This window comes from Notolepis coatsorum (genome assembly GCF_963971535.1).
Source record: "Notolepis coatsorum genome assembly, chromosome: 12".
NCBI classification, from domain to species: domain Eukaryota; kingdom Metazoa; phylum Chordata; class Actinopteri; order Aulopiformes; family Paralepididae; genus Notolepis; species Notolepis coatsorum.
In genome coordinates, this window is record NC_140176.1 from 15,071,404 (window position 1) to 15,087,908 (window position 16,505).

The 16,505-nt window shown below is 42.8% G+C and overlaps 2 protein-coding genes across 2 annotated transcripts in view; one reads left to right on the forward strand and one right to left on the reverse strand.

The window, feature by feature from the left end:
• The window catches only part of adarb2 (adenosine deaminase RNA specific B2 (inactive)), a gene marked incomplete at its 5' end in the record, with an annotated part of 512,623 nt that overhangs the window by 117,825 nt on the left and 378,293 nt on the right, over positions 1-16,505 (forward strand). The gene's annotated exons all lie outside the window — the stretch shown is intronic.
• Positions 1-16,505, reverse strand: part of sugct (succinyl-CoA:glutarate-CoA transferase) — a gene marked incomplete at its 3' end in the record, with an annotated part of 157,242 nt that overhangs the window by 67,936 nt on the left and 72,801 nt on the right. The window contains exon 9 of the mRNA XM_084326304.1: positions 5,553-5,624. Coding sequence (XP_084182430.1) covers positions 5,553-5,624 — 72 coding nt within the window. The remainder of the gene's footprint in view (positions 1-5,552; positions 5,625-16,505) is intronic.

Below are 16,505 nucleotides of genomic sequence, written 5' to 3' on the forward strand. Positions count from 1 at the left end.
ATGATCAGGGCCCTATTCCCCGTACCTGGTTCAACTAAGTCGATCAAAAGTCCCATTATCCAGATTCAATTAACCCGATGTTTGAATCCAGGCTTTCCCTGTTCCTCGAACGCTGATTCAGTCTCGTTAATTCGAACCAGACTTGATACTCAGGATAATTGCGCGCGGCCGCCTCACCTGAAAAGACAGCAGGTGTCGATCGCAGAAATCCTGATTTTCTAACGGCACTGATTGATTGATTGATTGATTGATTGATTGAAAACTTTATTAACAGATTGCAGAATGGGTAAAATACACAGTACGGCTCAATAGCCTCGGCGACAAGTTAAATGCCTAATCTATAGGCACATCTTAGGTCCCTCATTACCCCAATCAATCAGATTATATTTCTTTAAATGTGCCTGCTGGCAGTAGGCTTAATGGAATGAATAATCGAATGAGATCTTGCTAGCGAAAATAATTAGTTCAACTCTTTCAGAATAAGTAGATAAAAACAAGGCCAAAGAGTATCTAATTGATACGAATTAATAGATACGTATGAGGATATCTGTACTGTATGTGCTTAGGTATCATGTACTTTATAGATACATGGTTCCCAAAGTTTTCAAGGCGCGACCCCCGAAATAACGTGTCAGAGAGGCTTGGAGGGATATACAGTTTCAGTATTAATCAGGTTTTAATCTGTTTCAGACATCATCCATACATGCATCGAATTGATTCACTTTTGGTTTATACCAGTGACACCAGTCATGTTAATTACCCTCTTGTTCATCGTCAGATGATTACTCATTACTCTCAAATTCATTCATCAAAACGTCAAAAGCTTGCAATTGCTCAATTTTCTCAAGTCACGTCCACGTCATCAAATCCGTCAAACAGCGCATCTCCTCCTCAGACATTCCCAGTTACAATATCACAATAACGTGTGACAGTGATACAATTCAACAATCCACATATTCAGATTTGTCGTAATTCACATCACAATGAATCCACGCATAAAGAAGACGCTTCAATTTATGCTTGAATGAAACACAATTTTGGCGCTCCGTTAAGCAAATACATAAACCGCAGAGAATATGAAACGAATCAGAATCAGAATCAGAGCCAAATCAGAGCCAAATGCCAGATTTCATTCATTAAAAATATCCCCGCGGGATTCACATTTGCAATGCTCCGCGTTATTAAAATAACCACATAGTGTGTATCGCGCCTGCGAGCGCCATATACTGTAGCTATGACGTGCATTATTTAGGACAAAGTAAATCCATAGGCTGAATATGATTTATTATCAGAATTTTAGGTCTATTATTTTACATTTCAAAAGCCCCCTCTAGAAGAACGAAGCACAAAAACATAATTCAGAATGGTATAATGGGATCTAGACTGACGATTATTTCAGGAAGGGAGATGGCATTTCTTTTTGCGAGGGCGTGGCCATGCAGGTTATCCAGCTAACTGAACTTAACCCTGCGCTGGAGGTTCAAACTTGTTGATCTGTTGCCATAGTGATTTAGACAATCACATGTCGGGGAACCGACAAGTCTAGCTTAAGTCAAGTTATCCTGAAAATTATCCGGCTAACTCAGTTAGTCAGGTACAAGGAACAGGGCCCTGGTGCTGACAAGTGTTTCTAATTTTGTTTACAATTTGCAAAGCGATGAATCACTTCAATACAACTACATTAGGTTCCAATGATCTGTCTGTGAGTGTGTGTGTATGTGTGTGTACGTCAAGTCAAGTCAAGTCAGTTTTATTTATATAGCACATTTCCAGGCAGCGGCAGCTGACACCAAAGTGCTTCACAAGCAAGTTGATAAAAACAAAATAATGTGATGCAAGGTATAAGATTAAATACATAGCAAAGCAATGAAAGCAACAAAAACAAAACAATATGGTGCAAGATATAAGATTAAAAACATAATAAAGCAATGAACTATAGAAACACAAACACACACCACTAACCTGCTAGCCAAGCCACATTCTCATTCATGTGTGTGCAAGGCCGCCGGTCGGCTAACCCTGTATCCGCTAGCCTCGCTACACACAACTCACACAAACTGATGCTAACCCCTAACCCTGTAGCCGCTATAGCCTCGCTACACACAACTCACACAAACTGATGCTAACCCTTAGCCGCCACCTCCCTTTCATCCTCCGGGGCCCTATGGACCCTGGGTAGCGTAGTCCACACAAGGACTACAGCCTTCCTTTCATCCTCCGGGACCCTGGGTAGCGTAGTCCACACAGGGACTACAGTACAACAGCATGTTGTACTGTAGAATGCGCCGAGACGAGGGTCGGTGTTACGGTTGAGACGGTTGCTATCTTCGGGTAAATACTATGCTGATGTAATTGAACGTGTAACTAACTATAATAACGTTAATGCCACAAAACGAATGTTTGTGTCATTTTAACAGCAGATACTTTCTTAAATGCCATCCTCCCGACAGAGCGGTGTTGATGGGGAGCTCTGATGGATTCGCTTGGTTGTGTTATTAACATTGAACAGCTAACCGAAAGCTAGGGTTAACTAATGTTAAAGGTTTAGCCATAACGTTACGTTGGCTAAAGTTGGGGCTATTCTTAATCCAGTAATAATGGCTGCAGACCTGCAAGCAAAGTACAGCAAGTTGGCAAAGGAGTATTCCAACGTAAATCACATTTTCACCAGTAACGTTAGTCTTCTGCCTCCCGGCTATGAACGGACTCGGAGTAATGCCTTGCTGCTATGGGTAATAATAATATGCTGATGTTATTGTCCGTGTAACACTAACTATATAACGTTAATGCCACAAAACGAATGCCTTGTTAATCATAAATAGTAACTTTGATGCAGTAGCTTGTGTGTGTGTGGGGGGGACGGCGGGCGTTGTGCAGGTAGGTCGCGAGTGAATTTTTTTTTTTGCCTTTTGACGCTACACAAATGGATGGTTAGTTATCGGCGACTGCTATCGGCACATTTGAGCTTATCGGCCGATAGGCCGATAGCAGTCAACAAGGCACTTATCGGCCGATACCGATACCCGACCGATATATCGGTGCACCCCTAGTCACAGGGTAACATAAACCAATAGGTTGTGTCATGAATATCCACAGCAAATGTTGTGTCATGGTGGAGATGTGACACAGCAAATATTTGTGATCGGGCCATTGCTTTTTGAGAGATCTTGTTGACAACACGACATGAGTGACAACATAACCTCCTTGGTGGACATAATGATCAGGGCCCTATTCCCCGTACCTGGTTCAACTAAGTCGATCAAAAGTCCCATTATCCAGATTCAATTAACCCGATGTTTGAATCCAGGCTTTCCCTGTTCCTCGAACGCTGATTCAGTCTCGTTAATTCGAACCAGACTTGATACTCAGGATAATTGCGCGCGGCCGCCTCACCTGAAAAGACAGCAGGTGTCGATCGCAGAAATCCTGATTTTCTAACGGCACTGATTGATTGATTGATTGATTGATTGATTGAAAACTTTATTAACAGATTGCAGAATGGGTAAAATACACAGTACGGCTCAATAGCCTCGGCGACAAGTTAAATGCCTAATCTATAGGCACATCTTAGGTCCCTCATTACCCCAATCAATCAGATTATATTTCTTTAAATGTGCCTGCTGGCAGTAGGCTTAATGGAATGAATAATCGAATGAGATCTTGCTAGCGAAAATAATTAGTTCAACTCTTTCAGAATAAGTAGATAAAAACAAGGCCAAAGAGTATCTAATTGATACGAATTAATAGATACGTATGAGGATATCTGTACTGTATGTGCTTAGGTATCATGTACTTTATAGATACATGGTTCCCAAAGTTTTCAAGGCGCGACCCCCGAAATAACGTGTCAGAGAGGCTTGGAGGGATATACAGTTTCAGTATTAATCAGGTTTTAATCTGTTTCAGACATCATCCATACATGCATCGAATTGATTCACTTTTGGTTTATACCAGTGACACCAGTCATGTTAATTACCCTCTTGTTCATCGTCAGATGATTACTCATTACTCTCAAATTCATTCATCAAAACGTCAAAAGCTTGCAATTGCTCAATTTTCTCAAGTCACGTCCACGTCATCAAATCCGTCAAACAGCGCATCTCCTCCTCAGACATTCCCAGTTACAATATCACAATAACGTGTGACAGTGATACAATTCAACAATCCACATATTCAGATTTGTCGTAATTCACATCACAATGAATCCACGCATAAAGAAGACGCTTCAATTTATGCTTGAATGAAACACAATTTTGGCGCTCCGTTAAGCAAATACATAAACCGCAGAGAATATGAAACGAATCAGAATCAGAATCAGAGCCAAATCAGAGCCAAATGCCAGATTTCATTCATTAAAAATATCCCCGCGGGATTCACATTTGCAATGCTCCGCGTTATTAAAATAACCACATAGTGTGTATCGCGCCTGCGAGCGCCATATACTGTAGCTATGACGTGCATTATTTAGGACAAAGTAAATCCATAGGCTGAATATGATTTATTATCAGAATTTTAGGTCTATTATTTTACATTTCAAAAGCCCCCTCTAGAAGAACGAAGCACAAAAACATAATTCAGAATGGTATAATGGGATCTAGACTGACGATTATTTCAGGAAGGGAGATGGCATTTCTTTTTGCGAGGGCGTGGCCATGCAGGTTATCCAGCTAACTGAACTTAACCCTGCGCTGGAGGTTCAAACTTGTTGATCTGTTGCCATAGTGATTTAGACAATCACATGTCGGGGAACCGACAAGTCTAGCTTAAGTCAAGTTATCCTGAAAATTATCCGGCTAACTCAGTTAGTCAGGTACAAGGAACAGGGCCCTGGTGCTGACAAGTGTTTCTAATTTTGTTTACAATTTGCAAAGCGATGAATCACTTCAATACAACTACATTAGGTTCCAATGATCTGTCTGTGAGTGTGTGTGTATGTGTGTGTACGTCAAGTCAAGTCAAGTCAGTTTTATTTATATAGCACATTTCCAGGCAGCGGCAGCTGACACCAAAGTGCTTCACAAGCAAGTTGATAAAAACAAAATAATGTGATGCAAGGTATAAGATTAAATACATAGCAAAGCAATGAAAGCAACAAAAACAAAACAATATGGTGCAAGATATAAGATTAAAAACATAATAAAGCAATGAAAGCAATAAAAACTGGTAGGACACAGTAAAACAAAGAGGATAGAAGGGCCAGGGGTCCATGTGTGTGTGTGTGTGTGTGTATGTGCATTTGTGTGTGACTGTGTGTGACTGTGTGTGTGTGCATGTGCATGTGCATGTGCGTGTGTGTGTGTGTGTGTGTGTGTGTGTGTGTGTGTGTGTGTGTGTGTGTTTGTTTGTTTGTTTGTTTGTTTGTTTGTTTGTTTGTGTTTGTGTGTGTGTGTGTGTGTGTGTGTGTGTGTGTGTGTGTGTGTGTGTGTGTGCGTGCGTGCGTGCGTGCGTGCGTGCGTGCATGCGCGCGTGTGTGTGTGTGTGTGGCTGTGTGCGTGCGTGCGTGTGTATGTGTACAGTATGTGCATAGTAATAGGCTAGACGAGGTTACTTACATGACACACTTTGACAAACTGCTTGTCATTTCCTGCGGCCACAACAATGTATCCATCTTTGGTTTTGAAAGCCTGTAGTACATGAAAAAGAACAGGTCACACACTAGTGTGGTTAGATAGATGAATAAAAAATTTAAAAGTTCAGAAATGCAAGAGGGTAAACTGATGGAGGGACAAGTGGACATAACATGAATGAATTGAATTGAATTGAATTGAAAACCTTTATTTATCACCTGAATCTCCCCTCAGGGATAAATAAATGTTTTCAATTCAATTCAATTCATACAAGTAAGTACGTATTTCCTTGTGCTCGATTAGTAGGTTACTTTATGTACAGGGTGCATTCCTCCTCTCCTCCTCCAACCAGTGATAACCACACGGCGACAGCCGTTGCCTGAAAGTCCTTTGCCACATGAAAGGAGGACAAAACCCATTGTCCTGGATGGCAATACTATAGAAACACAAACACACACCACTAACCTGCTAGCCAAGCCACATTCTCATTCATGTGTGTGCAAGGCCGCCGGTCGGCTAACCCTGTATCCGCTAGCCTCGCTACACACAACTCACACAAACTGATGCTAACCCCTAACCCTGTAGCCGCTATAGCCTCGCTACACACAACTCACACAAACTGATGCTAACCCTTAGCCGCCACCTCCCTTTCATCCTCCGGGGCCCTATGGACCCTGGGTAGCGTAGTCCACACAAGGACTACAGCCTTCCTTTCATCCTCCGGGACCCTGGGTAGCGTAGTCCACACAGGGACTACAGTACAACAGCATGTTGTACTGTAGAATGCGCCGAGACGAGGGTCGGTGTTACGGTTGAGACGGCCTCCCTCGTACGACTCATGAACCATGTGTACCCCCTGCCAGCCTGGGTTCAAATCCCACTGTCTCCCCCCTGTACTCTGCAACACTCGTAGCCTGAATACATAGCAATCATACATAGAAGAATACACACACACACACTAGGGCTGTCAAATATTCTATAGTCAAATGAGTAATGGAATTGTAAAAAAAGAAATTACATTAAAATTGTGAAAATCCTCTGGACTTCTCGCCCGTGCCTGAATGTGCTGCATGACGGACAGGAGACGTGTGACGTCACTTTCATTTAGCGAGTGAAAATTAAATGGAGGTCTATTCCTTGAGCTGAAGAACGTGCCAATAATTCAACTGATGCTAACCCTTAAAGGAACATGGCAACATTTTGGGAAATTAGCTTATCGTCTTCTCCTAGGCCTTGTCCAACTAACCCCTCTCCTGAAGGCTAACCGGCCATGTCCGCTTCCATTCATCGTGCTAAGCTAGGCTAGCATGCAGCCAGATAGCTTTCTACTGAACACACAGAGAGGAAACTGGTATCTATCTTCTCGTCTCTCTCTGGAGAAGACGGTAGGCAAATGTCCATGCTAATGCTAGCGTTTTGAGAGTTCTAGCGTCAAGCACTAGAAAAAAAGTTGCCTAAGTTGTTTTTGAATAACACTTTATTATAAATCATCCCTCAGGGTAAAACTTCTAGATATTGAATGATGAGTGTCATGCAGGTCCCCGATGGTTTGATTACTATTCCCATTTCATGTCCAGGAAAATATATTGTTCCATGTTTATCACACCTTGCTCAGAGGCGCGTTGCTTTGTATGAATGTCCATTATATAAACCATAATCTTTCATTAATTTGATCTCGCTATGAGTGACAGCACGTTCTCAATCTGGACACAATGTGCAATACACACTTACACATACTCACATATAGAGAGAGAGAGAGAGAGAGAGAGAGAGAGAGAGAGAGAGAGAGAGAGAGAGAGAGAGAGAGAGAGAGAGAGAGAGAGATAGAGAGAGAGAGAGAGAGAGAGAGGAGCGAAGGAGTGCAGAGTCTTAATTCAATTAAGAAATATGAGAGAAATATGCATGATCAAGTTCAACAATGTGTGCTTTTATTTTGATATTCCTTATTTCCACGTTGAAATTACGCGATACATTAAGTGTGGGGTCGCCAAAAAAAATCCTAAATAAAATGGGGTCGTGGTATAAAAAAAAAGATTTGAGAACCCCTGCTCTAGCTCTATCTCTCTAGCTCTCTAGCTGAATTTCCCCAAGGGGATCAATAAAGGAATATCTTATCTTATCTTAGCTCTCTAATTATTGAGTTTTCTAACTATCTAGCTTGTGTGTTCCATGGGTCTGACGTGTGTCAGGCGACATGTGGTATTATGCATTTTAGCTGGATTAAATGTACACCTGTTTCAGGGTGGATATTTAACTTTCATATCTGGTTCACAAAACCAAAAACCCCAACGTCCAACATTTTTATATATAAATATATTTGTTTTTATTATTAAAAAAAATGTTTCCCACTGTCATGATATCCACGCTAACCACCACTTCCCTTTCATCCCGGGGCCCTTGGGCGGAGACGTCACTGTGGGTACCAGCGGTTCACACAGGGATTACGAGCAAACGTTCAACAAGGCCCAAAATGTGGGGTCCTTTGCGAGTTTAATATCTTGTTCACACAGCCAGAATCTCACCACAGGAATCCCAAGTGCTTTGTTCACACTAAACAGATGTGTCGAGGGGGGGAAAAAGCATCGACAACACACTGGGAAGTGCTGACAAGGGTCTGTATTCTTTTTTTTTTTTATATATATATAACTCGTGTTTAATGTGCATGTCCACATGTAAGCCATGAACTTTGAATAGGCTAACGTTTCACTTCCCTTGGGTCTGTATTTTGAATAATGGAAACCAGATCCGATTCCCCTGAGTAGAGATTATACTGTGTCTGTTGAAAGACACATACATACAAGAGGGAGTAATGTATAATAATCTGTTGTGGCATGTGTTGTTTGTTGTGTTCTTTTGGTCTCCCTCTTGTGTCTACATATCCCCATTCTCAGGTGTCTCAGTTCCAGCAACAGCAACAGCAACGGCAACAGCAGCAGCAGCAGCTGAGGCTCATCAGGCAATCAAGCTCCACACTCATTCATATACCCCATTGTGTGCAGTGTTAGTTAGCTCCCTGGTTCGTTTGGTTGTGGTAACTATTCTGTGTCTTTGTAGGAGAGCGGGTCTTTTGTAGAGCTGGTGAAGGCTCTGGCACTTCGTGCTGTTAGTTTGTAGGAAATAGCTTTAGTATTGTTCTTTATTGTAAAGCTGTATCTTTAGTGTTATGTGTTCTGTAGAGCTGTGGCCTTTTAGGCATTTCGGTTGGTGTAGAGCTGGTACCTAAAGCTCTGGTTAGTTGTGCTATTGTTTAGTGGAATCCTTGTATCTTTTGATGTGTGTAGCACATTTCTGTTTAACTCTAACCCTGTGTATATTTATTCCCTTGTCACCCAGCCTATGGTGTTTGTTTTTCTTTTGTATTAATCTTTTGTTTCGCACACAGGGACAATTGAGGACAGGAAGATACCCTGGGGTCTACATTTTGCATCACGTAGGTGACCTGATGTTAAAGACACCAGCCTTAGAGTGAGCACCGCCACCTGTACTGTTGGGTGTCCGCGACTGTAAGGGGGGGTGGGTTTTCATTTCCTTTTGATATTTCATTTGGTGCCACTCGTAGGTCCTCATTGCTCTCTGTGTTGCTGTGTTTTGGTTATCTTGTGAAATAAATACTATTATTTTGCAAAGTGTTTCCATGGTTTTGTGTCACTGCACCCTCACCTACCCTGTCTGTGGCCTTGTGTTGCATCCCCTTACTGGGGTGCGTAACACATGCATACATACATACATGAGTCTTCTTTATTGTAAAGAGTAATTTATTGGCGCTTTATTATGAAATCACACACGAATAATAGTGTGCATGCTTGCACGCTCTGTATTACTCCCGCCATCTTTTTATTTTATCCCACTCTCTCTCTCTCTCTCTCTCTCTCTCTCTCTCTCTATATCTATATATCTCTTTCTCTCTCTCTATCTCTATCTCTATATCCATCCCTACCTTTTTGTTATGTCCAAAAACCACCACTCCACTGCCAGTCATTCTTCTTCTCTCATGATTACAAGCCAGCAGCATGGCCAGACGCTTAATAATACGAGTTTGATGGAAATGATAAATGATCAATTATGGCCATTTCCACGGTAGGACTCTAGGCAGCCAAAAACGTGGCTATAACTCTCCCTGCTCCCACCGGTCGAAAGCATCGGATACCGTGTGGAGTAAAGCGAGGCTGCCACATTAATCCCAAGAACAACAGAGATATTGAATATGATGTCTCCCCTCGCTCCTCTCGACAGCCTTCAAGTAATGTATTTTAGTTGACACAGGCCCGGGGTGTTTCTCGGTTTTCAGGAACAGGTTTTCCTGGAGTCATGCAAACACGCGACGGCTTGGCTTTTGCATTCCAGTGATAAATGTGTGAGGTTTCTGAGCACTGACAAACAACACGCAGCATAGTTGACTGAATGAATCAATGCAGAACAATGAAAGATGAACCAGGAGAGTGCGCTCAATACAGCGGAACTCTCCACCAGGCAGGAGCATATGCCTGCCATTAGAACTATCTGCCAGGCGGTAGCCTATGCCTGCCGTTAGAACTATCTGCCAGGCGGTAGCCTATGCCTGCCATTAGAACTATCTGCCAGGCGGTAGCCTATGCCTGCCATTAGAACTATCTGCCAGGTGGTAGCCTATGCCTGCCGTTAGAACTATCTGCCAGGCGGTAGCCTATGCCTGCCGTTAGAACTATCTGCCAGGCGGTAGCCTATGCCTGCCGTTAGAACTATCTGCCAGGCGGTAGCCTATGCCTGCCGTTAGAACTATCTGCCAGGCGGTAGCCTATGCCTGCCATTAGAACTGTCTGCCAGGCGGTAGCCTATGCCTGCCGTTAGAAATGCCTTCCCGCTGTCAGAAATGCAAGCTGAGGCCACAATGAGACATAAATAATAAGTTAACTATACTAGAATGCGATGGCCCACTTTCTCCGATCAGACCTTCATGATCGCGGTTAAATGAGCAGATCAATGTTCCTCTTTTGCCATATGTTGGTCCTCGCATTGAACGGGAACGTGCAACAAACCGCAGTCCAGATGACTGGAGTGGAGCACAGCCGGAGAGAGGATTAGAAGAGGCGTGAAACACTGAAATTATCGAAATTTTGTTTCATCTTGTTCCACCAAACAGTGAAAATTGGAAATACAACCCTACTTAGCTCACGCAATGTTGTTGTAATTAAGAGATTTGCTGGGAAGATAGTCGATTTCGTGCATAGATCAGTTTTATAAACGTATAATACAAGATTTCACGCATAGAACTAAGTTTCACATGAGCATGTCCTGGTTGATAAGATGACTGGCCTGATAGGGGATAATAGTGAACATTAAATACTTAACCTGCAAACATAAGACTGTTCTGACAGCACAATATTGATGTACCTACTTTTTTTTAAGGCATAGGTATATCAGCAACAATAGGTTCACTATGGCATTGTAAACAGGTGTCAGTATCGCCTCTTGCATTCAAAAGGTGTAACTTCATACTGAATATAAAATGTCAATGGACAAATCAATCCAAATAAAATGTCGTTGACCGATTTGAGAAATATTCAAGGATTCAGGTCCTTGGTCTGCTGTTAGCCCATGTGTGACATTTCATCTAAATTGGCCCTGTAGTATGCAAGATTAGCTGCGGACACACAGATGTGACCAAACGCATAATCTCCCCCAGGTGTACCGCCTGGGGGAGATAATGAGATGTCAAACGATATCCGTCTATTCCAGCCATGTGGGTCTGATGAGAGCAGGCTGTATCCTGTCATGTCTCCACCAGCTCCGGGGTCCATGCTAACCAGGAATTCCTGATTCTATCCTATAACGTATTAGGTTATTACTAGGGATGCTCGATATTGGCTTTTTTACCGATACCGATATACCGATATTGTCCAACTGTTAATTTCCGATACCGATATCAACCGATACCGATATATGCAGGGTTTCCCCCCCAAAAAATTGAATAATTTCAGGTAATTAACATTACATATCTCTTGTTGTGGAATTAACACAACTATGCATACTTTTGACAATAAATAAAATCAGAATTTGTTCTTAGTTGCTTGCCTGGGTAAATAAAGGTTATAGAAATGTAAAAAAAAAAATTAAAATTGAAAACAGATACCGATATTTCCCGATATCACATTTTAATGCCGATATCGGCCGATAATATCGGTAGGCCGATAATATCGGACATCCCTAGTTATTACTTAGCTTTAGATCAAGCTGCCTGTTAAATAGCCTAAGCTTATTGCAGGAGAGGTCACCGAGAGGTTACATGCATTCCCAGAGAGTGCACAAGTTTACCAACACTCATTTCCCTCGCCCCAATGTTATAATTGCATGGATCTCATTGCGAAGCCACATAATCATAATCAATCTGGGCACACTTTGGATTTAAGCCAAATGACACAAGTATGTTGTTAAAGGTCTCAAATTAGACAGCGGGGGGAAATAACAAGTACTCTTTGGCCTGAAGAAAGTCTTAACAAGCTGTTCAGAAGTACTGCCTTTTGTGATGTCATACCAAAGACACATCATTTGCTTTAATTCATCAATTAGCTGTAATTTTTGGAGCCAGGGGCCCGCTGTAGCTAGGCCGCGCTTTAAGCGATAGGAGTGCGTCACCTTGTTTGTAGAGCAGGGGTGTCAAACTCATTTTCACAGAGGGCCACATCAGCATTATGGTTGCCCTCAAAGGGCCAAAGACCATATAAATGTTAATGTAATGTAAAATAAATGTAGCTATACATTTACATATTGTTAAACATGGTGTTTCTGTATTTATTACTTATTCAAGTTATACATATTGCATATTCATTTGCATAAATGTAAAAATATATGTTAGCTTATGTTATTTTAACAAATAATTTTAGTTTATCAGAACCCCATATTACTCCACCAATCAATGATCAAACCATTCAAGTAAATAACAAAGAAGAATATCATCAAATACAAGCTATGACATTAAGTTTGTTCAAAACCTTTTTGTCACAGTCAAGATGGGCAGAACTAACAACTGTGAGCTGCAAAGAACACGTGGGACAGATGTAGCAGATGTTACAAAAACAAATGGCTGCACACAACCTTGCAGAGGCCATACATCCAACTAATGGAAGATTGCAGACAATTAACAGATTGCAGAATGGGTACAGTACAGCTCAATACACACAATTGTTAAGGGGATGCAGACCAGAGAAAGACTTTCGACTTGTTTACATCAGGGTCCCCCATTTTCAATTCGTAATGAAATTGCTATTATGTGTCTGCATGAACACACAACTGTAACTGTACTCAAAAATAACAAAATAAGGGTTGTCTCAGTTCACAACTATATTGGTCAAGTTTTGGGTGGGACTTGTTTGCGTCCCTACAGCTTCTTATTCAATTGAGCGAGATGCTCGGTTATGTCACACAGCCAGTTTGCATCTGACAGTTCAGACAATATTTCTTCAACCCTTTGTTACCTATTCCGCCTGGATCTTTTTTGTATTTTGGGCTGTAAAATTGTCAAAGAATGTCTGAGGAGTAAGTGCTTTTGGCTTTTTTCCTTTGTTACCTCAGATGTTCAACATACATGTATGTGTAAGAATGTGTAATAACTAAGGCTGTCAAAGTTAAAGCTTTATTAACGCATTAACCCACAATTATTTTAACACTGCTATTTTTTAACCCAATATTAATGTAAAAAAAAAAAAATGTTTTTTTTTTTTACCTGAGCTCTTGGGGGGCCACATCAAATGACGTGGCGGGCCGGATTTGGCCCGCGGGCCGTGAGTTTGACACCTATGTTGTAGAGCTATAACTATATTATGGATACAATACTATGGCCCATTTGACATCACCTATCTATCATTCATAATGTGAAAAATAATATATTTTTCCCTCCATACGTTCCCGTATTATACCGTGGTGAATATAAGTATGGTTTTAGAGCCGTCTAGGGTAATTCATGAAATGCTGAGTTATAGCCCTATACGTCAATTCCACTATAGACGTTGCCGTTTCTTGCCTGTACACGCTATTATTCCGAAATCAAATCTATATCATAGGTATTATGTTCCATCATGAATGCATGAAAGGGGGGGGGGGGGGTCATTTCTGATTATTTGATTGTCAGTAACGGCATTCGTATTGAACACTAAAAACGCTTATCAGCCCAATCGGTATAAAAGCATCACAGGATCAAGCAAAAATTTACGTCAGATCGTTCTTACCTGTGATCGGGAGTATTCCAAAAATAATATTCGAATTGTTTGATCGCCATCTGGTACATCCAATGTCCATTTGGTCCACGGCATAATCCACCACAACATATGGATCGGGGATATTTGACGTGCTTCAATGGAACCGGGAGAACCGTTCCGACCACGAAAAATGAAACCGGAGACGTTTGGCCATTACACAGGCCGAGATACAAGGTTACAAAGGGTGCTCGATACCGCCGTCTAGCTGGATGCGGCCAGTATTGCGACATCAGACTCATTCCCTATGGTAACACAGAGGTCGGTGGATAAATAATGAATAAAAATATCGAATAAAAGAATAAACTACCAGAACCCAAGAAATCTCTGGTATGGCGCCCAACACATGGCGAGTTAACCCGGGATATATCGGGTCTGGCGCCGAATCTGTTAAGCACTAGCCATATTTTCAGAATATTTACTTGTTTCATTAGGAGATAGTAGATACTGTATGTGCTGCCCTATAGTAGTGTGTACAGTACGTACAGTACACATCTTAGCATGACATATTAAGGCTGCCACAGATTCGGGCGTACTGTTAGCATTTCCTGGATAACAGTGTGGCCAGCGGGGCGATAGCGACCATGCTAAGTTCGTTCAAGTTCATGCCTCCAAGAGAAGTTAACTGTAGACAAAAAGTATCCGGCAATGGGCTTTAACAAACAGCCATGTGCATTACACACAAGCTACACAGTGCAGCAATGTCAATGGGTTCAATGTTTATTAATGGATGGCGCATAGATACAATGTCTGCATATGTTTATTCATACTGCAAAAAGCTTTCTGGAATTGATTTGCGGGGGCCTATCAAAGCATGACAAATGTCATGAATATTGGATTGTTTGAATAACGTCTAGGCTACATGATAACGCATATGAGGAGATAATAACAGGCATATCAGATCACTTCAAGACCACACTGATATTGTCTATCCCTCTCTCCCACACACACACACGGAACCCCCCCACCCCCCGGCAGACAAGAAGGCATACGTGCACGCACGCACGCACGCACGCACGCACGCACCACACACACACACACACACACACACACACACACACACACACACACACACACACACACACACACACACACACACACACACACACACACACACACACACACACACACACACACACACACACACACACACACACACACACACACACACACACACACACACACACACACACACACACACACACACACACACCAGATAGTGGAGGGGTGAATCTCCAACATGAAACAATTATGGTAAGTGAAAGTAATTGTATAATTGGCATGATAACACTGTGTGGGTAATGCTGTGCCCGCTAGTCTGCAGTATAATGTGCGTGCGTGCGTGCATGTGTGTGTGTGTGAGTGCGTGCATGTGTGCGTGAGTGCGTGCATGTGTGTGTGCGTACATGTGTGCGATTGTGTGTGTGCCAGTGTAATGGGAAAAGTTTCCATGGGAAGAAGTTATCTTCTTTAGTGCGCAGAGACGAGCACACAACGTGCTGAGATGAACAAGTCAATGCACCGCCCCTCACATCTACCTCCCTGCTCCCCAGTCCCCCGAGTCTTTGTGTCCCTGCCAGCCTCTTAACCCTTTCAGGTGTGCAGTCCCTACATGTGACAGGAGAACTTTGAGAGCTGAACATATTAATAAGGATGATGCCGCAATGGCTGCTGGCCTGAAAGCTGTATAACTTTATAATTCTAAGATAGAATTATGGGACTGTGGTTGTACTGGACAGCTGCTAGTGGTCAACAGTGTCAGACTGTGGTTGTACTGGGCATGCTGCTAGTGGTCAACAGTGTCAGACTGTGGTTGTACTGGGCAGCTCCTAGTGGTCAACAGTGTCAGACTGTGGTTGTACGGGGCAGCTCCTAGTGGTCAACAGTGTCAGACTGTGGTTGTACTGGGCAGCGCCTAGTGGTCAACAGTGTCAGACTGTGGTTATACTGGGCAGCTCCTAGTGGTCAACAGTGTCAGACTGTGGTTGTACTGGGCAGCTCCTAGTGGTCAACAGTGTCAGACTGTGGTTGTACTGGGCAGCTCCTAGTGGTCAACAGTGCCAGACTGTGGTTGTACTGGGCAACTCCTAGTGGTCAACAGTGTCAGACTGTGGTTATACTGGGCAGCTCCTAGTGGTCAACAGTGTCAGACTGTGGTTGTACTGGGCAGCTCCTAGCGGTCAACAGTGTCAGACTGTGGTTGTACTGGGCAGCTCCTAGCGGTCAACAGTGTCAGACTGTGGATGTACTGGGCAGCTCCTAGTGGTCAACAGTGTCAGCCTGTGGTTGTACTGGGCAGCTCCTAGTGGTCAACAGTGTCAGACTGTGGTTGTACTGGGCAGCTGCTAGTGGTCAACAGTGTCAGACTGTGGTTGTACTGGGCAGCTCCTAGTGGTCAACAGTGTCAGACTGTGGTTGTACTGGGCAGCTCCTAGTGGTCAACAGTGTCAGTATGTGGTTGTACTGGGCAGATCCTAGTGGTCAACAGTGGGTCAGTATGTGGTTGTACTGGGCGGCTCCTAGTGGTCAACAGTGTCAGACTGTGGTTGTACTGGACGGCTCCTAGTGGTCAACAGTGTCAGACTGTGGTTGTACGGGGCAGCCCCTAGTGGTCAACAGTGTCAGACTGTGGTTGTACTGGGCAGCTCCTAGTGGTCAACAGTGTCAGACTGTGGTTGTACTGGGCAGCTCCTAGCGGTCAACAGTGTCA